At 39.5% G+C, this 24967-nt stretch overlaps 1 protein-coding gene across 5 annotated transcripts in view; it reads left to right on the top strand.

Annotated features, from left to right (window-relative positions):
* ZNF609 (zinc finger protein 609) overlaps nt 1-24967 on the top strand; it is a 206710-nt gene that overhangs the window by 146880 nt on the left and 34863 nt on the right. For all 5 annotated transcript variants that reach the window (XM_069482785.1, XM_069482756.1, XM_069482747.1 and 2 more), the window contains exon 3: nt 5227-5452. In XM_069482785.1, the coding sequence (XP_069338886.1) occupies nt 5227-5452 (226 nt within the window). The remainder of the gene's footprint in view (nt 1-5226; nt 5453-24967) is intronic.

Genomic DNA, 24967 nt, shown 5'->3' with positions numbered 1-24967 from the left:
AGACTTCAGTCTTCAAATTATAGGTTCACTGCACTTGCATTTTCTGGTGCACACTGGAACAGCTTTCACTGGCTGACCTTGACCAGGTGCTGATTGGTTAAAATTAAGTGCTAAAGTAAGTCTTCTGTGAATAATAGAATATGTAGCTTCTAAGAACTATTTGAAGACTGGTTGTGTTGCCACCTACTGTGTCTTTCTTTTTCCTTGTTGCCTTCTGCTACAAGATGTTTTGGAAATTAACCAGAGTTGCAATCGAATTCTTTTTCAAAGCAGCCTAAGTGAAATCTGGAAGCTCAGCAGACCAGGAGACTCTTTTTAAAAAAAGGAGGTGGGGGAAGCAAGGTACAAGTGTATGTACTTAGTGTTTGAAAAGGTGCTGGATTTTCTCCACTAATAGTTAAATGTTATGATTGGGGATTTACTCAGGATATTCTGTTGCATTCTGACAAGAATTTGTGGAAAGGAGGCATTCAGATTTCTCCCTCCATCCTCAATTTTCCATGATTTCTAACTATCAGTTTCTTATGACAAGGAATTGCTGATCTTTCAGAATATGCAAAAATAGCCCCTAATTAATTGGAAAACAATGATGTAAACTTACTTTGTCTCAAAATTCCAGTCAGCAGAAACTGGTTCAAATAATTAAGGAATTTTTGGCCGGGCGCGATGCCTCACGCCTATAATCTTAGCACTCTGGGAGGCCAAGGCGGGAGGATCGCTGGGGATCAGGAGTTCAAGATCAGCTTGAGCAAGAGCGAGACCTCGTCTTGTTAAAAAAAAAAAAAAATTGTGGAATTTTTTTCTCTGTATTTTAGTTTGAGTGACAAAAAACATAATAAATAATAGATAAATGGGATTTTTAAATTACCTGCTATTTTTAATAACCCACAGTAAACACTTGGTGAGCAAATCAAGTTTTATATACCTTGGCAGGGGAAGGGGGTATTTATGTGTTTGTCCATGTATGACTAATATGTAAGTCTTTTTAATCCCTCTGCCCTGTGCACCTATGTTACTATTAGAATTGCTGATGCTGAGTCACTGTAAAATCTCTAAGGACATCTGAGATTATTGAGAAAGATAACACCTTATTAATATAGTATTTAGTGTTATTTAATGACATTCTACTTTCTTTTTTTTTTTCTTTTTCTTTTTTTTTTTTTTTTTTGGAGACAGAGTCTCACTCTGTTGCCCAGGCTAGAGTGAGTGCCGTGGCGTCAGCCTAGCTCACAGCAACCTCAAACTCCTGAGCTCAAGCGATCCTCCTGCCTCAGCCTCCCGAGTAGCTGGGACTACAGGCATGCGCCACTATGCCCGGCTAATTTTTTCTATATATATTTTTAGCTGTCCATATAATTTCTTTCTATTTTTAGTAGAGATGGGGTCTCGCTCTTGCTCAGGCTGGTCTCGAACTCCTGAGCTCAAACGATCCGCCCACCTCGGCCTCCCAGAGTGCTAGGATTACAGGCGTGAGCCACCGCGCCCAGCCGACATTCTACTTTCTAATACAGTCTTTTCTGATAATTCCAAATAAATCTGAATATTTATCTAACCATTATCCCCAATTATCTTTTCATTCTTGAGGGAAAGGGAGTTTCTTAGAACTATTGTAGTTATCAGAACTAAATTCCTTTCTGCCGTGAAGGTAACGATATGAGACTCAGATTATGAAAGTAAGAGGCAAAAGTCTGTCCCAAATATTTCTTTAGTGTATCTTCTCTCCTAAAATTATGTTGCAGCCTTGAAGATTTTTCTCCATCCATGCCTCTCAGGTGTGGGAGGCAGTTGAAGTCAGTGTATAATTACTTCTTGTGGGGAGATTAATGACTCTGGCCTTTCTTTATTCTTCTCTGCAATCCCCATTTCTGTGTCACCTGCCTATCAGCACTCAGATCCTTAATAGGTGCTATTAAACTAATATCTGAAGGTGAATTGAAAAGAAGTATCATTAAAAGATAAAGAACATAAACTCTTGGGAAACCCCAGAGATTTCCTCTTTAAATTCTCTGTAAATCTCTTTTAACTTTTGTGTTTGTTCTGTTGTTTACTTCTCTAGTAAACTGAGCCCCAAGAGCCATGGTGGCACTTTTTAGTACATTAGAGACTGAGCATTGGCCCAATTTTAGTTGTTGTTGTTGTTGTTGTAGTTATTAAGGCATTTAATGACCTGAACTTTTTTATATTCCTATTCCTTATTTTCCCTGATGGGACCAATCTTCTGACAATCCTTGCTCTTGTATCCTGAGTATATGAAAAAGATGGTAAAATGAGTCCTTTTCTGATTTTTATCTTCTCCTGGAGAGTGATAAATGAAGCTATGTTTGTTGCAATGAATAGTAGAATAAGAAATCCTGTAAAGCCACCTAGATTATTAGATGAATATCACAGAGCTGCTTAGTATGCAGTATGGCTTAATGTAGGTTATAGATGTGACCAAATGGTAATTAGCAGAGCTGGAGCTGTAATTAAACACTATTGTGCTGCTCTGTGATCTCTCCTCAGATTTCTGTTGCAAAGTAGAAGGAAACTGAATAGTTTCAAAGCCACAGATGGATTTCTTCACTTTTCCCCACCCCTAAACATTGCTTTTAATTAATTAAATAATTAAATACAGTCATTCTCATACAGAGATCCTGAACTCTACCTAGTAAGTGATCAGTAAGGGTAATTTGGTGCATACATATTAATCAGCTCCTCATGTGTGAGTCAGTTCTGTTATTCTTAGTAATCAGTCCAGCTGAAGTTTTTTCTCTTCAGATGTTCTGTAGCAGGATTTAATCTGGCAAACTGTTTAACTACAAGAGTGGTGTTTCCAATTTACATCTTAGGTGTTGTTTTCTGGATTTCTCAGTGCAGAACTGGGGGGGCTTGGCTTTATATAGAATGTAGTAGCATATCTTCCTCCTGGCCTCCCAGGAGCACTTAATAACCTAGCACGAAATAAAACCACTTCTAGAAAAGAGCTTTCCTTGATGACTGAGTGAGTGTGTAGGTGTCCCAGTAGGGACTTATCTCCTTCTGTGCCTGGGATTGCTTCCTCAGCTGTGAAACAAATTGGCAATAGGACATGCGCAAGCAAGGCAATCAGAAAGTTCATGGGAGTGACCTAGAAGGTTCAGGCCAACGTCTGTTCCAAGAAAGAGGACCTTGAAAGAATTTCTTTTGCTAGGAGAAGAAAGTATAGAAAGGGACTAAACGCTAAGTAAAGGAAATGTACATACTGACTGTGAAATTGCTTCTGTCTCAGTTCTTCTCTAAGAGAAAGAACAAAGAAACAGAGGTAAGGCCAAGAGTAGAGATGATCTATATACTCTGTCTCTAATTTCCTCTTTCTAATGACTCTCAAAGGTTTCTTACAGCATTCCTGAAAGAGCTTAAGGATTAGAGCCAGATTCCAGCCCTACAGAGGAATAGTAGGGAGGTTCCAGTTTACTTTTCTGTGTTGTTTTTACCTTCAAATCAATACATAGGAATTTTAAAGGGTCTTTCCAGGATCTGTCACATCCCAAGTTTGCCAAATTAAATTATAAGTGCCTGATTTTCAAAAGAGCAAAAATGCCTTTTGGCATTTATCACAAATGTAAAACATTCATTATATAGGCTTCTGCTTCCATTCCATTTTATGAAAAAGGTAGAGTTAGGGAAGTATAAGGGTGTGTGTGAGAGTGTGAGTCAATAAGCCGATAAGGATGTTTCCGCAGCTCTTCGTGGACCCCGATTAATCAGAATCAGAGTATGAGCATTCTCTGGACTCTGACAGTGATGATCTGCAAATAATGATGGCTTTCTAAGCCAAGAAGCCCGAGCCAGCTGTAGAGAATGGATGCAGTACCCAGAACTCAGCTTCTAGACTAGTTTTCAAGGTTAGAAAGGTGTATGTATGTGTTTGTGTTGGGGGAAGGGAGATGGATTATAGGTAGAGTGGCAGTCGTGCAGTAAATTATCCCAGAACTGGAGTTCTGTTGCAAGCTGTTCAGCAGCTTAGATTATGGATGTATGTGTGGTTTTCTCTGAATGTCTCTATTCAAGGACTACATTTAACCGGGACTGAAAAATCTTTCACAAGGAGAAGAGGGTCCCAATCCTTGACTCTCATTTTCTAGGTCTGCTGATTGGTATCATACTTAATCTTCAGAGGAAATCAGCCAGTGTGTGTATTGAGTGCCTTTGTAGTAGCATAGCTTCCTCCTGGCCTCCGAGGAGCACTTGTATATGCAAGACATTGTGCTCATTTAGGATTTGGGCAGTTTAGGCTCAGAGTTGGTACTTTGTCAGCCTAATAAATGCTAGGATATTAAAGAGTTAAGGGATCATCACCAGCTTCATTACAACTTTTATTTTGTCTCTAGATGTGTTGCATTCTTCTTGGAACCTAATTACATTCTAGCGAGAGGTTCTAGTTTTGGAAGTAGATTGCTGGTATTTGACTGTGTCTGTGTGTGCGTAATCAGTTGCCTCTTCGGACTGCTATGGATTGCTATGGATTGGCTTCTGGATAGCAATAGCACCTCCTGTTTCTTACAGATAAATTTGATGTTAGAGTCATACTCTGAGATACCATTCTTATTAACTAATCACTGCAATAGTCTCTGAGGGTTAGAAACCCTGACAGTGTTGCTTCCAGCCCTCCTATAACTTTTAAGTAAATTTCCTTCTAGCTAAAGATTTATTAAAGCACCTAGGATCATCAAGAATCATGGCATTCCTGGGATCTGGATATTGCTTCCTCTCTTTATCCCCATCCATATTCATGGATTTTATACCTAACTAATATACTATGTATTGGATGCTATTAATAGATTGGTAGGAAGCATAGTGGTGTGCAATAGAACATGCCTCAGAAGCTGGGCCTTTTCTTTCTCATCAGTCTATGTGCTCTGATGATATTGAAATCTGGCCCTGATTCTTTTTCACTAGAGATTTTTAAATGAGATGAGAAAAAAATAGGACTCATTTTTTTTAAAAAATTACTTTTAGCCGGGCACAGTTTATCAGGAAGATCATTAATAAGAGATAGAGCTTCTCCTAGCACAGGATGCTCTCATCTAAACCACTAGATTTGTAGTGGTATCATGAGATAGAACTTTAAAGGAAGGACCAAAGTCTTTTATTTAGAGCCCTCTGCACTCCGACAGGAAAGGATGTAGAACTAGATTAAATACAGAAAAGGTGTTTCCTCCAAATGTTCTCCCTGCAACTCAGCTACTACTTTCTCTTTTCCCACAGATGGAGTCCCCTGTCTCCACACCAGCGGTGTTGCCACTGCACCTTTTGGTGCCAGTGGTCAATAATGACATCTCATCTCCCTGTGAGCAGATCATGGTTCGTACCCGTTCAGTCGGGGTCAACACATGTGATGTGGCTCTAGCCACAGAGCCTGAGTGCCTGGGCCCCTGTGAACCTGGAACCAGCGTCAACCTCGAAGGCATCGTGTGGCAGGAAACAGAAGATGGTAAGTGTGATGTGTAGCTTTTCCATCCCTTCTCATCCTGCTTCTACAGAGGAGCCAATAGGGGCTTATTGTTGTAAATGCTGCCAAGTGTTTATTAGGAGTCTCAAGTGTCCACAGCCTGCTGGCAATAACCCACACAGAGGATTTAGGTTTCACAAACTTCTTAGCAAAATCTCCCAGCTTCTAGAGATTGCCAATGCCAGTTTTTTAGATTAATTATCTCCCCTTCATAGTTATTCAACAGTGTTGGCCCTGGTACTTAACAGTCTTCTGATAGATGCTGGCCAGGTAATTCAAACTGTTTCTATACTCTCTTTACCCCTTCTATCATTTTATATGGGAGATTTAGATTATTAATGAAATTTTGGGTCAGGCTTGAAGAGAAAAAATAGTAAAAGGGCAGCTGAGGGGGTCAAGGGAATGGAGAACAGTCACTCTCAAATTGACTTAATGTTGGCTCATTGAATATGCAGCTCTTGCCTTTTTTTTAACACCTGGAGGTCAGCCAGCTCTTTCTTCCCACTGATTGCCTCATTGCCCAGCCACCTCGCCATTTCATGTCTGTCACTTAGTACAGTTTATAGGCCAGGGCAACGGGGATATGTTTACATGGTCTTATTTTCAGGCATCCACTAAGCAGTTGGTTTACTGTAGGTTACTGCTGCCCAAGGCTACCATCCAGACTTCTTATATGTTCCTTTTACCCCTGAGAACAAAATCTTTTCTGCTTTGGAAGTGCATAAACCTGAAAAACGGCAAAGGGACTTAACCAGGTATTTCAGATCTTTTGGTAACGTCTGGTGGCAATTTGGTTTCAGCATATTCTTTTTATAAAGAATCCAAGTCCTGGCCGGGCGCGGTGGCTCACGCCTGTAATCCTAGCACTCTGGGAGGCCGAGGCGGGTGGATCGCTCAAGGTCAGGAGTTCGAGACCAGCCTGAGCGAGACCCCGTCTCTACTAAAAATAGAAAGACATTATATGGACAACTAAAAATCTATATAGAAAAAATTAGCCGGGCATGGTGGCGCATGCCTGTAGTCCCAGCTACTCGGGAGGCTGAGGCAGTAGGATCGCTTAAGCCGAGGAGTCTGAGGTTGCTGTGAGCTAAGCTGACGCCACGGCACTCACTCTAGCCTGGGCAACAAAGTGAGACTCTGTCTCAACAAAAAAAAAAAAAAAAAAGAATCCAAGTCCTTGTCAAAGTATGTGTAGTTAGAGAGGCTGGGCCTCAGAGTCCCATCATGTCTCTGCATCAGTAACCAGACTTTCAAAATGTCCTCACTCTGAGGAGTTTAGAGGCTCAGAGGAGCACAGCTAATTATCTCTGATTATCACAGAGCTATCTTGTCAGTCTGCCCATAGAAAATCAGGCGTTTCATTCTGGTCTGTTCCCCTGAATATTTTGTCATTCAGTATTTATTTAAAGTTCACCATGCAGTAGGTGCTGATGTGTTACAGGTTAAGAACTCTATGTTCTTGGCTTTCTCACCATTAGGGATATAGTAAAATCTTCAGCTTTCAGAATAACATTGCTAATGAGGTTTTATTGTGTGCCAGGGTGGTGGAAACTGATGCAGAGAAGATAGAGCAGAGAGGTTGACTCTGGATATGTGCATACAATTTACAATCTGGAAATCACAAAGTGATTTTTAAAATGTCATCTGCTTATGTCCAAATGTCTGAATAGCCACAGAGTCTGTTAAAATGATGAACATATCCAGACCACATTTCTGTGCCACCAAGCAACCTTCAGTGCCTCTTGTCTCAATATATTGAAGATAGAAGACATCAATTTCCTTGTTCTACCCATCTTTATGATGTTGACTTTTCTCCAAGGGCAAGATGTTTTTTGTACATGTGAACCTAACAAAAACTTTTTGAGAGAGTGAAGCTAACCCTTTCACTCTCCTGAGTACAGTGAATACCTTTTTATCTAAAAATACCTTTTGTCCCTCCCTGCCAGGGGGATGTTAACACAGATTTTGTTGTTGTTGTTGTTGTTGTTGTTAATCATTTGCTACGCAAGGCTCTCATGTCAGGTTTCACAGGCAGCCTATTACCAGGTTCCCCTGCTACGCACTCCTAGGGTGCCATATACTTTATTTCACAGCAGTTTGCAACTCAGTTTATAATTGTGTGATTTTTCTATTAATGGCTGTCTCTTCCACTGTTTTAGAAATTCTGTGAGATTAGGGACTCTGATTTGCTCACCATTTTATCCACAGTGCTTAACACCTGGCACCTAGAGTAGGCTCTCAAAAATATTAGGATGAATGCATACATCCACGTCATTGTCATTTGCGGACCTGTGTTAATGTATATCTAACAGACATTACAGTATTGCTTGAACTTGGGAATTATGTCAGAATATTTTCCAAAATTCTACACTTTCTCTGAAACTCAGAATAAATACTGCTTTCACCAGATTTGAGATCACTCTCATTTATCTAAAATCTGCAAGATGTTTAGTTCTACTTTTGAATACCAGGTTTTCTCCCATTTACTGTATTGTGTTTCAAGGCTTAGTACCTCTCTTCTTTCTTTTTTTCTTTCATCTCAAGGGAAAGAGAATTGTTCTGCAGTGGTATACTCAACTTTTCTTTGCTTTCTGGCCACCCCAGAGGGCCTTCACCTGAACTGTCAGTTGGCGAAGGTCTGAATTGGGATCAGAGTTGGTTCACATTCCTTTTCATCTTCAGGTAACAGATTTCCTGTAAAGATCATTCTCTAGAGATCTATAAGATCTAATGTACTGAGTCAGTCCTCAAGTTAATCATAAGAACTACATTCAGATACTTTTAAAAGAAAACATCTTCCAGCTTTCTAGATTTTTTGACTTTTTGTACTTCTGTCTATCTCTTTGCCCAGCAAACTACTATCTTCAATGGAAAAGTCCTTACAGCTTAGAGGGAAGCTGTGATTGATTGGTTTCTGAGGGGAAGGGAGGACACTGAGGTCCCTGTAGAACTGAGCCACCTTGCTGAGAACAGTTGTAGGGGTCATGGCCTCAATTATTCCTGGTTTCTTTGCCTCCTTGTCCTACAGTGTTGCTTCTTTCTTTCCCCCTCTCTCCCTGTTGCTCACTTTAAACCTTGCCTTGGAGGCATTTTGCAATTCCTGCAGATTCCATGTCTTTTTAGGCTATTCATAATTCAGTCAGCACTGAAGAGGTCCTTCTTTTTTTTTTTTTTTTTTTTTTTTTTTTGTGAGACTAGAGTGCCGTGGCATCAGCCTACCTCACAGCAACCTCAAACTCCTAGGCTTAAGGGATCCTCCTGCCTCAGCTTCCTGAGTGGCTGGGACTATAGGCATGAACCACCATGCCAGGCTAATTTTTTCTATTTTTAGTTGAGACGGGGTCTTGGGGTCTCACTTTTGCTCAGGCTGGTCTTGAACTCCTGGCCTCAAGCAATCCTCCTGCCTTAGCCTCCCTGAGTGCTAGGATTATAGGCATGAGCCACCACACCTGGCCAAGAGGTCCTTCTTGACTACATTCAACCTTGGGACTGCTAAGACCCAAGTGTAACCCACCTGGAATGTTTTCCTTGTTTTTTTGACACTTATTCTTAGCACTATACAAGGGTCTAATTCCATCTGATTTTACTTTGTCCCACCTCATCTCAAATCAAAATAGCAGGTACCAGGTCTATTCCAGGTTCACAAGGCTTAACCTTAATGCAGAGTCCTAGAGACAGTGTATAAGAAACCATATACTTTTGCTGGGGCAAAATTGCTTACTGGCTTCTATGGTGTTTTAAAGAAAAGCAAGGTTGACTTTAGATAAGATTCTAAGAGATGCTGTAGGTTTTTCTTTTTTGGACAGCAGCACTAAGGTGAAGACAAACACCAGTGATATAGTTTACTTTGGCAAATATACTTTATGGAAGATTTGTGGCACAGTGGAAGGAGTACTAGAATGAAATCAAGAGACTTCTATGTCTCTGCCACATGGAATCAGCATGGATCCAGTACTAGTTGACTATGGCATCTTAAAAACGAACAGTTTCATATATCAAGTGAAACTGAGAAATATTAATACCGGTGATGAAATTTCATTATATAGTTGTTTCATCATAAAATGAAAGTACTCACCTTGTGTCTTAGTCCATTTTGTGCTGCTGTAACGGAATACCACAGACTGGGTAATTTATAAACAATAGACGTTTATTTGACTCACAGTTCTGGAAGTCCAAGATCAATAGACTGCATGTGGTGAGGGCCTTCCTGCTGTGTCACAACATGACAGAAGGCATTACATGGTGAGAGGACCTGTGAGAGAGGGGGAAGGGAAGAGAGTGGAACTCATCCTTTTATCAGGAACCTACTCCCATGATAACAGCATTAATCCATTCATGATGGCAGAGCCCTCATGACCTAATCACCTCTTAAAGGTCCCACCTCTCAACACTCTTGCACTGAGACTTAAGTTTCCAACACGTAAACTTTGGGGCATACATTTAAACCATGACACCATACCAGTCTCAAATTCAGGAAATCTCTGCCTCCCATTTTTCAACTCCTGATCCTATACTGGTAAGTGAAGAATTCCTCAACTGAGCTCTTTTTGATGGAAGATATGTTAGCTTACAAAAACTGAGCCTACAATACTGCTTAGTCTCCCTATTATATTCCCATTCCCCAACACACTTATTTCATTCTCTCTTTATGCTCTTAAACAACTAAGATCAAAACCACCCACCTTAAATCTCCCCAGCTGCCCTCATCTCTTCCTTAAAATATATTTTCTTACCCTATCATATAATTTTTCTCTCCTTACTCAGAAGATTCTTCGAAACTTTATACCATCAATTTTATATGCTTTTTCCTTCCCCTTCTATTTAAACGCTTTCCCTCTGCAACACTTTCATACAGTGACAATATTTCCCTTTGAACTGCCAACCTCTCCCTTCTCTTCACTACCTTGTATTGCTGTTTCCAATCTCTTTTTACCCACCCACTATTGTATAACATCCTGTCATCAGATTTCTTCTACCACCGTTTGACTAAAACATTTCCCATACCAACTATTATTTTCTAAAGATCTTCTCTCAGCCCTTCCTAGGCTTTTATTTCATTCATTCATTCATTTATGTATTGACAGAGTCTCACTCTGTTGCCCTGAGTAAATGTGCCGTGGCATCAGCCTAGCTCACAGCAACCTCAAACTCCTGGGCTCAAGCGATCCTCCTGCCTCAGCCTCCCGAGTAGCTGGGACTGCAGGCATGCGCCACCATGCCCCGCTACTTTTTTCTATTTTTTGTTTAGACAGGGTCTTGCTCTTGCTCAGGCCAGTCTCGAACTCCTCAGCTCAAATGATCCTCCTGCCTTGGCCTCTCAGAGTGCTAGGATTACAGGAGTGAACCACTGGGCCCAGCCCTTCCTAGGCTTTTAGAAGCTTTATTATTTCTTTATTCTTAACTCTCTTCTCTTGCCTTTGTCATACTGTACTTCCCTAAATCTAATTTCTTTCTAACTGGTTATTCCTTTTATTTTGTGGCCATTCCTTTTCCTTCTTATATTCATTTGATCAGAAATTCCTGGTGGGTTCTAGGATGCTGAAATATTGGTTAGTTCAGTCCTATTGGCCTCTAGATAGGGCCTGTAGCAGCTCGTGCCCTGATCCCTTCCCTACAGGAAAGCAGCCTTATCCAAGATATATTTTTCCATTTATTATGTGTAACTATAGGCAAAAGTTGAGGAAACATTGAGTTAGGAATGGCATTTAGTTGCTAGGGACAGAAAATGAAATTATAATAATAATTTAATATAAGAGAATTTGGACCTAGGTAGTTAATCTAGGGCTGGTGTGGTGACTTCACAATGTAATCAATATTCTGGGAGCCTTAAAATTACTTCATTGTTGCAAAATTGCTACTATAGCTCCAGCCATCACATTTACTTTCCAGACTTGAAAAAGAAGGAAAAGAAAAAAACATTTGCCTCCTATTTGAATGTGTTCTCTTTCAAGACTTTTCCCGGAAGTCACACCCTAAGACTTCTGCTTACATCTTATTGGCTACTCTGTAAGCAAGGAAGGCAAAGAAATGTAGCTTTTCTGCTGGATACATTGCTTCCCCACACAAAACGGGCTCTTACTAAGGAAAGGGGGAAGCAATTAGCAGACTCTGCCACTCTCCTGCTCTGCATAGGCTTCATATGTCATAGCTCCCAAAAGCTGTCACTGCAGCAGCCTTCTTATTGCAAGTGCTCTCCTGTATATTCATGGCTTCAGCATTCTCCCTGGTATGAACAATACCCAAAACTGATCTGTACACTTGACCTTTTGCCCAGTATCATTCAAACTGCTGAACTTGCACATCACCAGAAGCTGATTTCTTAAATTCAAAATGTCTAAAAAAGAAGAATCATCTGTTTCCAAAAATTTGCTTCTTTTTCCTTCTTTGTTTCTCTTCATTACACCTACCTCCTACCTTCATCATTACCATCGTTACCATCCTACCTATTTTCTAGGCTCCAACCTCCCTAGTTATCTCTGACTCTTCACTCATCTCTTTGTATAGTTTTTAGTGATTGCTCTAGGGATTATAAGATATCTATTTAACGTTTCACACTCTACTCAAAATTGATATTTTTACCATCTCAAGTGGAATATAGAAATCTTATCACCATATAAGTCCCTTTACTCTACCTTGTTTATGTTGTAGTTATGTTACTACAGCCCATTGCCTGTTTTAATATGGTTTAGGAGATAAAAATAAATGATAAAAAGATCTTTTCTTGATAAAAAGAATCAAGAAAAAAATCAAAACAAGAATATTTCTGAGGCATGAAAATTATATGGAATTCAAATTTCAATGTCCATAAATAAAGTTTTATTGGAACACAGCCACATTCATTTTATGTATTTTTAGTCACTTTTGCCCTACAGTGACAGAACCGAGTAGTTGTAAAACAGACCAGCTAAAAATATTTATTATCTAGCCTTTTACTAAAAACGTTTGCCAACCCCTGACCTTTGTATCATATCTAATGTTATACATCGAAAACCCCATCAAACAACTTTAAAATGTGTTCCCTTTTAACTATCATTTACTGTAAAGAACTCAAGAGAATAATTTATTGTACTTACCTAGATATTTAACATTACTATTGCTCTTCCCTCATTCCTGATGTTCCAAGAGTTCCTCTATTGTTTCCCTCTATGTGATGAACCTCTTTTAGTATTTCTTTTACAGCAGATCTGTTGCTATGAATACTCTGAAAATGTCTTCATTTATTTCACCTAAAGGGTCTTTGTAGGCTATAGAATTCTGGGCTTCCACTTCTTTTCTTTCAGCACTTTAAAACCTTTTAGCCTCCGTGGTTTCTGATAAGAAATATATAATCATTTGAGTTATTCTCTTATGTCTTTTTTCTCTGATTGCTTTTAAAGGCTTTCTTTGTCATTTTCAGCAGTTTGATTGTGATATGTTATATGTCTAGTACATATTTCTTTGGGTTTATTTTGTTTGGGGTCACTTAGTTTCTTGAATCTGTAAGTTTATGTCCTTTTTCAAATTTTGAGCATCTTCAGCCATTACTTATGCATACGTTTTTTTTCTGAACCACCTCCCTTATCTTCCCCTTCTAGGACTGCAGTGTCGTAAATATGATGCCAGTTCTTACTAGCTTCCACCTGGGATTCCTTCCTATGTGTCTTTTCTCCTTTATTCGACTATAAGATGGCTGAGGAATAGTGTTTTGGGTTTTTGGGGGGTTTTTTGTTTGTTTGTTTGTTTTTTGAGACAGAGTCTCGCTTTGTTGCCCAGGCTAGAGTGAGTGCTGTGGCGTCAGCCTAGCTCACAGCAACCTCAAACTCCTGGGTTTAAACGATCCTACTGCCTCAGCCTCCTGAGTAGCTGGGACTACAGGCATGCGCCACTATGCCCAGCTAATTTTTTCTATATATATTTTTAGTTGTCCATATAATTTCTTTCTATTTTTAGTAGAGACGGGGTCTCGCTCTTGCTCAAGCTGGTCTCGAACTCCTGAGCTCAAACAATCCACCCGCCTCGGCCTCCCAGAGTGCTAGGATTACAGGTGTGAGCCACCTCGCCCGGCCAGGAATAGCATTTTATACATCGTTTTATTTTCCCAGGACTTTCAATCTTTACACAAAAAATAATCAGTAAATATTTGATAAATAAAATTGACTATGCCTTGTAGGTAAAAATGGTAATTTTTAAATAACATCTCTGGTTCATTTGCTATGTATTGACTATAAGTAATGAGAGATTTTGTATTGTACTTGCCCTTTTTTAAAGTTTTTTGTTTGTTTGTTTTTTGTTTTAGAGTCGGGGTCTCACTGTGCCCAGGCTAATCTCAAACTCCTGGGCTCAAGAGTATCTCTCTCCTCAGCCTCCCAAGTAGCTGGGACTACAGGCGTGTGCCACTGTGCTCGGCCTTTTTTGGTTTGTTTTTAAATAAATAGTAGCTTCCATTACCAATCCTTTGAAATTATGAAAGTGAGAAATACCCAAGTATGGTGGCTCATGCCTATAATCCCAGCTACTCTGGAGGCTGAGGTGGGAGGATTGCTTGAGGCCAGGAGTTCAATGCAGCTGTGAGCTATGATTGTGCCACGGCACTGCAGCCTGGGCAACAGAGCAAGACCCTATCTTTTTTTTTAAAAAAAAAGTCAGAGATAGCACCTTGAAGTATTTTCAGAGTTAATAGTTCGAAGTTATACTCTGAGAAATTTGAGCATGGAGGAACCTCAGAGGTAGTCATAACAGAGTTCAGGGTACCGACTGGGCAGGCCACAGTTCTACTTTTGGATGACTTACGTTAGACCCCTTTGTAAAACTTTATTTTAAAAGGATTCTGCTGCTTTAAAAGAGTTTTATTATAACTAGTTATAAAGTGAGAGAGTTAACCTATTCATTTATCTAGGTTAACCCTCCCACCTCATGTAGAAATTCTTCTTATTATAAACATCTCTAAAATTATAATTCCTCTTATAATATCACTAGTCTTTTACAAGAATGTCAGAAAGAAAATTGTGATGCCTTAAACCATATTTCTGAAGCTGAAGTGTGTGTGACTTCCTTATGTGTCAGTGGGTATGAAAATCTATGCAATAAGCTTGGCCTGTCCTCTAAAACAGAATTCTGACTTAATGATTTGGTGGGGAAAAGGAAGTTTTCAGTTTTTACACCTGTTAAAGGTTTTGTCATAAACACATACAAGGAAACATAGGAAGGTTGTGCATCCCCATCTCTACCTCGGGGTATACGGTATGTATTTATTCCAACAGCTAGGAATGTCTGGAACTATTTGGCAAGAACTGTTTTAAAGAATAATAGTGCCATAAAAACACAGTAGTACAGTACAAATATCTCTGAACTAGAGTTAGGAGAGTTGGGTTCTAGAACATGTTGTACCTTTAGTTAGCTGTGTGATCTTGGGTAAGTCTTTTAATTTCTCCTGTCCTTGGATTTCTAATTTATAAAAGGGACTTGGGCTAGATCTCCACTGTCTATTAGAACTTTTTGTGATGGAAATGTTCTGTCCAAAATGGTAGGCTTTGTCACCTGTGATATTAAGCAACTGAAGTGTGGCAAGTATAACTGAGGGACTGAATCTTTAATTTTATTTAATTTAAAATTAAATAGCCATGTGTAACTAGTGGCTTACGGTAGTAGACAGCACAGGAGCTAGATGATCTTTAAAATACACACACACACACACACACACACACACGTGTGTATACTCTGAGATCTAAGGAAGTGTAATTGTATGGGAGGATGAAGAGGGTGGGTAAGTAGCTGACATCTAAACAGACCCAGGGTGGTTTCTGTGTCCTCTGGTCCCTGTTACCCAGGTGAACATTCGGCTCTGCTTCAAACTCTGTGGTTGAGCCCTGTGCTTTGGTCTGTGGATTGCAGTTTTCTCATTATCAGAGCAATAGGCAGTGGTTTTGCTTAGCCGGAAGTTAGTTTGCCTGTGGTTGCTCTGCCGAGAACCTGTCCCAGCAATTCTTCATCCTCATCTGATTGTAGATCCTGCCTGTGGGTCTTTATCCTTCTCACTAAAGGGAAAGGGCTCCCCATTAATCTTCCTTTTCATGAAAATGGTAACCTTGGTAGTTACCCTTGGTTTATTCTGCATGATTCTGACATAGGGGAAAGTATGTGTATGAACCATGAAATATTTAATTTTAGGTATTTGTACTGAAAAAGTAAGGTGGTACTCAGCTACAGATTTTTTTGCCTCATAGGCTATAATTAATGCCCCTTCACCTTCCGTCTTGCCCCAAGCAACACTGCCCTGGGGAGAGATGGTGCACAGTGACCAAGCTTTCTCCACTGCTTAGCCAACTGCAACTAGCCTGACTCCCGCAGAAATAGCTCTACCAATAGCACAGTCATAAAGAGCCTAGCAGCCATTGTCTGGCACCACAAATCTTCATAGCAACAGACCACCACATGGCAACAGCAGCCACACAAAGGAAACATTAGGGAAATCAATACCTACTTTCTCCCACCCCTCCCCCACCAAAAACAATAGCCAGCACATTCTTCCCACCTAGCAGCTTACTCCCAGGGGATGCTTTAGGGCAGTAAACGTGTTTATATACCCTTGTGGATTATGTTATCTGCCCACTGTCAGATATTTAAATCCCAAAGCCCTAAGGAAAAATTTCAATCACAGGCTTTTTTGAGTGTCATTTTGCAAATTGCAAAATAGACTAATCTCCAAGGGAGAGAGATGTCCTCCTGTTATGCACTTTTACCCACCTCCTCCCTCCCCACAGCAAAGCACAGTCAGGCAGTTTATAGGTGGCCAGGCTGTGGGCTTGCCAGGTAGGTAAAGTTATTTCAAAATGAGATTCTTTTGATATTTCAGTAACAAGACCCTCTCAGGTGGTCTCAAACACAGACTTATTTGTTACCACAGCCTTTAACAAGTAATTTAGTTCCTGATACTTATGAACTCAAGTGAGTGATACCTAGGCAATAAATATAATTCTGGTATATAACCTGGGATTAATCACTAGCCCTAGCTCTTTTTAGCTTTGAAGTATGATTCCAAGGGGAAAAGGCCCCATTTGAGAGCATTGGTGCTTTCTTGCACTGTTCATAAGGTCATTTAACTGGTTCGGGCCTTAGTTTCCTCCTGTGTAAAAGGAGGCTGGACTTACATGATCTCTGTGGTCCATCTAGCTCTGATATTTACAATTCTGTAATTATTTGTGTAGGACAGGAGAGGGAATTGTCGTTGTTAGTCATTGGTTGTGATGAGATCTGCTGGAAGATGTTGAACCCTCAGGTCTCAGCGCTTGCACTGCTAAAAACAGGTCCTGGCCCTGCCCTTGTTGATAAAGGTGCTGTAACAATGATAGGCAGAAGCTATTAACAAACTTGGCAACCAGCCTTTTCTCCCATGGCAGTAGTTTCAGACCAGTTCAGGCAGAGCTTTGCTCCCAAGCTGTTGCTACCAAGTCCGCTGCAGCCTCTTAATGATTCCAGTGAGAACTAACTCTATTTCTCTCTTTCTCTCTCTCTCTTCCTCCCTCTCCCTCTCTCTCTCTAGTCTATGAAACACAGGGCTGTTCTCCACCTCTTCTGGTACCTCATTATCCCATCTCCCTCAGGCTTTACAGAACAAAGAAATCACAGGCATCAACTTTATAATTTAGGCAGCTGGAGATAATTTCCCCAGGATAGGGTGGGTAGGTAGCTGATTCCTCCTGGCATGAGGCAGCATAGCTAAATGGCCTTGTATTTAGTCTGCCAGGCTTAGGCTTTGTTAGGCCATTCAGGCATCTCTGTATGTGAGTTAAATTATAGTGGCAAACCAGGCCCATGTGGGGGTTAGGAAAAACATGGAAAGTGTGTCATTTATAGGCCCTGCCATTTGCTAATTGCTCAAGGAATTTTTGTTTAATCCACTGTCCCTGTGCTTACTCCTGCCAGATCCTTTATTTTCCTTAGTTGCTGCCTTCACGGCCTTCTCCATAGCAACAAGCTATATGACAAAAAGGCTATGGTGAGAAATTGAGCAGTCTCCCCTCCCCCAAGTTGTACTCTATTTTCTCTCTAGAGTGTGTTAAAAAAGCCTAAAAGGCTGCTATCAAATAATTTTCTACCCCCATTGAACTCATAATCAAATGACATTTTTAACCCTGAACTAATTTAGTAAACAACCTGCATTCCTTTTACTTTACTCTGATTATCCCCACCTTTTGAAAAATTTCCCAATCATTCAATATACATGAAATACTGTGCATCTTCCCATTTACCAAGCTTCTCTCTGCTTTTCAGCTTTTAGCTTACTCCTTAGAATAGTTTTTAAAATCTCCTGGAATCAAGTATCAGTATGGAGAAAGAATGGATGAAGAAAGTGGAACCCTCCCCTTTCTCTCAGGTGCTGTTGCATTAGATGCTAGACTGGTCTGATGCCCTGGAGGTTGGGCAGACTGACTGAACTGTAGAACTAGCCTGCATCTCAGCTGATCCTGGCACGTCCTACTTTGTTATCCTCCCTGCCATTTATCTACAGGAGTCACAGACCCAGAGGTTTTGTTTTTGTTTTATGTGATAGGTCTTACTGAACAATAATATAAATATGTTCATGAATCATAAGTGTGCATGTCTGAATTTCCAAAGTGAACACACCACGTGGTACCAACACCTACATGAAGAAACACAATATTTCCAAAATCCCAGAAGCCCCTTTCATGCCTCCCTTCCGATAGCTAGTGTCCCCACCCATCAATTCTGACTCCTTATACATTTAGAACTTTAAATAGATCATTATAATATGTGCTTTTTTCTTTTTTTTTTTGAGACAGAGTCTCACTCTGTTGCCCAGGCTAGAGTGCCATGGCGTCAGCCTAGCTCACAGCAACCTCAAACTCCTGGGCTCAAGCGATCCTCCTGCCTCAGCCTCCTGAGTAGCTGAGACTACAGACATGTGCCACCATGCCCGGCTAATTTTTTCTATGTATTTTTAGTTGTCCAGCTAATTTCTTTCTATTTTTAGTAGAGACGGGGTCTCGCTCTTGCTCAGGCTGGTCTCCAACTCCTGAGCTTAAACGATCTGCCCGCCTCGGCCTCCCAGAGTGCTAGGATTACAGGCATTAGCCACCGCACCCGGCCAGTATGTGCTTTTTTTTAAATGTTGAGCTGCTCAACATTATGCCAATGAGATTTCAGCCATGTTGTTACATCTAGTTGAACTTTGCTTATTCTAATTATTTTATAGTATTCCATTATGTGAATATACTACTACTTATTTATTCAGCTGTTGATGGGCATTTGGTTTGTTTTGCAGTTCAATGCTGTTATAAAAAATGCTGCAGTGAAAATTCTTGTATTAATACATGTCTTTTGGGAAATATATGTACACATTGCTATCTATATATACTTAGGATTGGAATTCCTGGGTCATAAGGTATGCATATGATCAACTTTAATAGTTGTTGCCAGTGTCCCAAAATGTCTGAACCAATTTACACTCCTAGTCCCAATGTATTAGAATTCTGGTTGCTCTACATTCTAGCCAACACTTAACCTTATTTGTCTTTTTTTATTTTAGCCATTGTGATTGGTGTGTAGTGGTATCTCATTGTGGTATTAATTTGCATTTTCCTGGTGAGTAATGAAATTGAACATCTTTTCATGTGTTCGTTGGCCATTTGGAAATCCTCTTTTATAAAGTGTTCTTTTGTCCATTTTTGGATTGGGTTGTATGTTTTTTTCTTATTGGTTTGTAGGAATTCTTTGTATATTCTGGTTATGAGTCCTTTGTTAGATTTATGCATTATAAATATCTTCTATTCTGTTTCTTGCCTTTTCTGTTAATGGTGTCTTCTTCATTTTTATATAGTCTAGTTTTTCTTTTTTTTTTTCCTTTTATTGTTAGTGCTTTTTGTGTCCTGTTTAACAAAGTTTTTAGTATCCCAAGATGATAAGGGGATATTCTCCTACATTTTTTCTAAGAGCCTTATTGTTTTTCCTTTCATATTTAGATCTACCTTCTATCTAGAATTGATTTTTATTTAGGGTTTGAGTAGGGAGTCAAGAGTCTTGGTTTTTTCCTATGGATATATAATTGGCCCAGCACCTTATTTAAAAGACTGTCCTTCCCCCACTGCACAGCAGTGTCACATTTGTCATAAATCAGTTAACGTGTGGATTTATTGCTGGGCTTTCTTCTGTTCCACTCATACATTTTGTCTATTCTTGTGTGAATACTACATTGTCTTAATAACTATAGCTTTATAAATCTTGATATCTTGTAGTGTAAGTCCTCCAGCTTTATTGTACTTCTTCAAGATTGCCTTGGCTGCTTTTGGCCTTTTTCATGTATGTATAAATTTTAGGATTAGCTTGTGAATTTTTATGAAAAACAACCTGCTGAGATTTTGATTGGGATTACACTGAATCTATAGATGAATTTGGAGAAGACCCAAAGTTTTATCCTTTTACTTAAGTTAGTGTTACTCAGTTACTGAGAAAGAGTTGGGGGGGGTGGATCAAAGCAAGTCACTAATGTCATTTGGGGAGCTTGTTTAAAATATATGTTAGCTATCCCTCACTCATATTCTGAATCAGCAGGTTCAGGATAGAGCTTGGTGTTTATTGTGAAAAAGTTCCCTAAGAAATTATGGTTTGCTGCCATCACCACTGTTGTCCACCCATCCTATTTGAGAACCACTGACCTAGACTTTTTTTTTTTTTAATAAGGATGCTAGTCATATTAGATTAAGGTGGATCCTAATGACGTTATCTTGAATGCCTCTGTAAAGACCCTATTTCCAAATAAGGTCACATTCTAAGGTGCTGAGGGTTAGGACTTCAGCATATCTTTGGGGGAGGACACAATTCAACTCATAACAGGGGCCAATGAAAATTTCAGAATAATTGGTGTCACAAGTTGTGGAGAGGAAGATTATCTGGGACTGTGCGATAACAATGAGAGGCATTGCTTCCCAAAGCCAGTCTGGGAGAAGAGCATCAACGCTCTGGCCCCCAACTATTACTGAGTCCCTCTTCCTGCATTACTGTTTCCTCTTCCTTGGCACTGAGAGCCAAAGGGTGGTTTAGTTCTACTCTGTTAACAAACCCTGGAACTGCCAAGTGGAGGGGTTACTAGAAAGAAAAATAGGTTTCAGCCAGTTGGCAGCATCTCTAGCCTCTGTCTGAAGAAGGCTGAAAAGAAAAGTGCCTCATGTAAGCCAGCCCTAGCCATGTTCTTACCCTAGTTTTTCGTGCTAGGTCATAAAGCAGTAAAGCTATGGACAGTGTGATTCCTTCTCAATCGCAGGCAAGTATTTTTTCAAAGCTGTCCCATTGAGATGATACCATCTTTCTTATTCCTAGTGGTTTTCAGATAGTGACTCCAGCTGGACAGCCGACGGCATGATGACCTCTGCTGAGCCAACCTCCTGCAACCATGGCTACAGTACAGCAAGAGGGAAAGGAGGCTGTGCAATTTAAGGGTGTGGTGAACCAGTCTTTGTTGCACTTATGCATAGTTTCTAAGGTGCAAGAACCTGTACATGGGAGGAGGAACTGTATCAGATCTTACAGGGTTCTTCCGGGCCTCCCCATTCCCACAGCCTGAGGGTAGAGTGGTTCACATTTAGTGGGTGTTTCACTTTGACCTTACTTCTCTACCCTGGACTAGTTCTTTTCCTACTTACAGTTTTAGCAATACGACACCTGACATCTACCTAACCACTCCCCAAATTGATGTTTGCTTGATAATGGTTTCAACTGGCTCTATTATACTTTTGCCTGAAATTCTGTGCAGAGAAAATACCATGGTCATGTGAAAATGGTCCCAGGATGATGAGTGTTTGTCATCTTTGTGCTTTCTTTGCTTCATTCAGCCCCAGAAAATCTGAGAACTAAAGGCATAGGATTTTTGTTTCCTATGAGTCCCAAACTTGAAGGCAGAAAAATTTGACTGCACCATTTTCTATAGCAGTAGTTCCCAAATTTTGCTGTACATTAGAATGTGGAGGTGCGGATTTTTAAAAATGGCCAGGTCTCACCCAGTTAAATCAGAATGTCTATGGGGGGAGCCAGGTGTCAGTATTTTTTTAAGGATCTCCAGGTGCTTCCATTGTGCAACAAAATCATAGCTCCATAGGCTTCAAATATTTTTGCACAAGACTATCCCAAATTGCTTATCGGATCACCTCAGAGATTTATACTTAGAATGTTAATAAAGAACTCCTGAACAGGGTCGATTCTCTTTGGAACTATCCTCTCTAAAGGAATAATAACCACATTTCTGCCTTTAGGTTTCTGGTTTTAGAAGACTCATACATAATTCGATCCTTCTCTGTAGTCAGATTCATGACTTGAGATTGAATAGATTGCCAGGATAAGTAGGATAAAAACCTGGAGATGTTGCTGTTAATCTGATTTGAGATTCTGCCTGCATGAGGTTTGGTAGGACATAAGAATTTATAGCATGGCAAAAGCATTCTAATCATGGTTATTACTGTGACAAGCTTGGAACTAGAGTTTTCCCTTAAGTATGGCAGTTTTTAACTGAAGTTCCTGCTATTACCCCATGGCAAACCCGTAAAAAAAAAAAAAGAATGGTTTTTAGGTAACAACTAAAAACCCAATTTAAAAAGAAAATCTTAGCTAGTACGTGAACTACAGATGGCCCTAATTTTCCCTAGTCTCTTCATTTCTGAAGGCTACTTACTCTTGTGAATTTCTGACTATATTCACCCTCTCTCTACATCTATGGTTTAAGCATTTGTCCAGGAAGAAATAGTACTCAGAAATTTGCATAATCTCTAATCACATGTTAAGGTTAAGTATGAGACAGTAACATACCAGAGATCAGCTGTGGAAAGTAAATAATTCCCACATTCCCCCACTTGGGGCTTTTGCAGTAGTAGTGGCACCTACAGTTCCAAACCAGCCTCTCTCACAGGGATCTTCTTGCAACTCTCCCGCCCATCTCTGTCTTCCAATTTCCTGCAACATTCCTTGCTGCAGGCCAAGATGCAGTTATGCTTATAGGTTTCCAAAAACTATGACTTACTTTCATATGATCTCTTTCTCCACTTCTACCTCTAAAGAGAACTAGAAAACCTGAAACTACTGGTATTGGCTGGGAGTTGAGGTATTTGTTGCAGTTATATCCTCCTCCTCCTCCTCCTCCTCACTCCTGATATCAGTAGACAGACACCTCTGTCATTCTCCTTTAGAAATTTATTGGAAGTACATAGACACCATTAACAGGTTTTTGATCATTTAGTGGTGACTAAAAGGACCTGTGGCCCTCATAAGAGATCTGGAGAGAGTAAAGAGGACTTGACTAGGAAAACAAAGAGAGGAACACAGCTGAAGGCATATTCAACTTCTGGAGAACAGGACCAAATTGAACAACAATTTGGCACCAGTGTAAAATGTGTCTGCAACAACCATTAATGTTTATTGCTAGCCACTCCCATTAGCACTGGACACTAGGCTTAGAAAGAAAAAGAAACAGGGGTCTTTTAAAAATAACAGATGATGGAGTTGGTGTTTACACACCCAGGAATAAATTCCTTTACCAGAGCTTCTGCCTTGAAATGTGATTCTTAGGGGTTAGTTGTAAATTGCATAAAATGTATGAAATAGTTTGATACCAAAGGACTATTGCAATGTCTTTTAAGTCTAAAGTGGATACTGTGCAAATGACCTGCAATGCCATATGTAGATGGTGGGCAAAAGTGATAGATGAGCTCTGGATCCAGTGGGTAGTTTTGTTTTCATTATACATATCTTTGGACCAGGAAATCCTCTACTAAGTCAAATTCCAGTAAGAGGAGAAACGTGGATGCTTAAAACAGACTTTGTTAGCCACCGTGTTATACTGTGCTTTGACTTCAAAGTGACAGTGAACTGTATGTGTCTTCCTACATCTTCTGTCCCCCAATGAACAACTATTAATAATGTTTTTTCCTCTGGTGTTTTTTTATGATTTATATAGTAATGCCTGATTTCTTGGATATGACAACAAAAACACAGGCAACAAAATAAATAGATTAATTGGATTTCATCAAAATTAATAACTTTTCTTCATCAAAGGACACTATCAAGAGAGTGAAAAGACAATACACAGAATGGGAGAAAATGTTTGCAAATCATATATCTGATAAGGGATTAATATTCAGAATATATTAAAAACTCCTATAAATCAACAACCAAAAAACCCAAACAACCCAATTCAAAAATGGGCAAAGGACTTGTAGACATTTTGCCAAAGAAAATATCTAAATGACCAATAAGCACACGAAAAGGTACTCAGCATCATTAATCGTAAGGAAAATAAAAATGAAACCCACGATGAGATACCACTTCATACCTACTAGGATGCCTATTATCAAAAAATTGAAAATAAAAAGTGTTGGAAAGGATGTGGAAAAATTGAAACCCTTGTAAATTGCTGGTTGGAACATAAAATGGTGCAGCCATTGTGGAAAACAGTTCCTCAGAAAGTTTAACATATGATCCAGCAGTTCTGCTCCTGGGTATATACCCAAAAGAATTGAGAATAGATATTCAAACAAAAATTTGTACATGAATAAGTAGCAGCATTATTAACAATAGCCAGAAGGTGGAAATAACTCAAGTGTCCATCGGCAGATGCATGATTAAACAGAATGTGGTATATCCATACAATGGAATATTATTCCACAATAAAAACAGAATGAAACTCTGATACATGCTACGATCTGGATGAACCTTGAAAACATGTTAAGTGAAATAAGCCAGTCACAAAAAGACAAATATTGTATGATTTCACTTATATGTGGTATCTAGAATGGGTAAATTTATGTAGATAGAAAGTAGGATATTAGGGGATAAGAGAGCAGAGGGAATGGGGAGTTATTGCTTAATGGTTACAGAGTTCTATTTAAGGTAATGAAAAAGTTTTGGAAATAGTGGCGATGTTTCAAAAGAAAAAGTAATGGCTTTTTATTGTTGAAAATTTAGGAAACAAAGAAAAAGAAGAAATCATAAATCACCCAGGGATAAAACACTGTTATAATTTTTATATTATACAGATGTTTGTGTTGTTTTAACAAACTGAGACCCTTCTCTGTGTATTTTGTAATCTTCTTTGTTTAGAGGCATATACCATGAACATTTTCTTATAATGTTAAATGGTATCCTGTAACATTTTAAATATTTACCACATAGTATTCCATGTTAAGGGTATACCATGATTTAGTCATTACATCCTTTTTTTTTAATGGTTAAGAAAATTAAGATACTTCTTAAGTTTTCCAGCTCTTTGAGAACTGAGCTTTGTTTCTTATATCATTAATAAAATACCTCGCATACAAAGGAAACACATTTCATAATAACAGCTTTGCTTTGGACCTTTGAGTTTCTATGCCCTACTCCTTTTCCTCTTTCTATCCTCTTGATGCCTTGTGCAGACTTTGGCATTCCTTTTTGCTTCTTGCCCCCTCTACTCTATGTGTCTTTCCTTTTGCTACCAGTATGCAGCTTTATTGCTGCTTGTGTTTCTTTTCTGGTACAGAC

The sequence above is a fragment of the Eulemur rufifrons genome, chromosome 2, assembly GCF_041146395.1.
Source record: "Eulemur rufifrons isolate Redbay chromosome 2, OSU_ERuf_1, whole genome shotgun sequence".
NCBI lineage: Eukaryota > Metazoa > Chordata > Mammalia > Primates > Lemuridae > Eulemur > Eulemur rufifrons.
The sequence above is the reverse complement of the archived record's forward strand: the minus strand, read 5'-3'. Positions and strand labels throughout refer to the sequence as shown.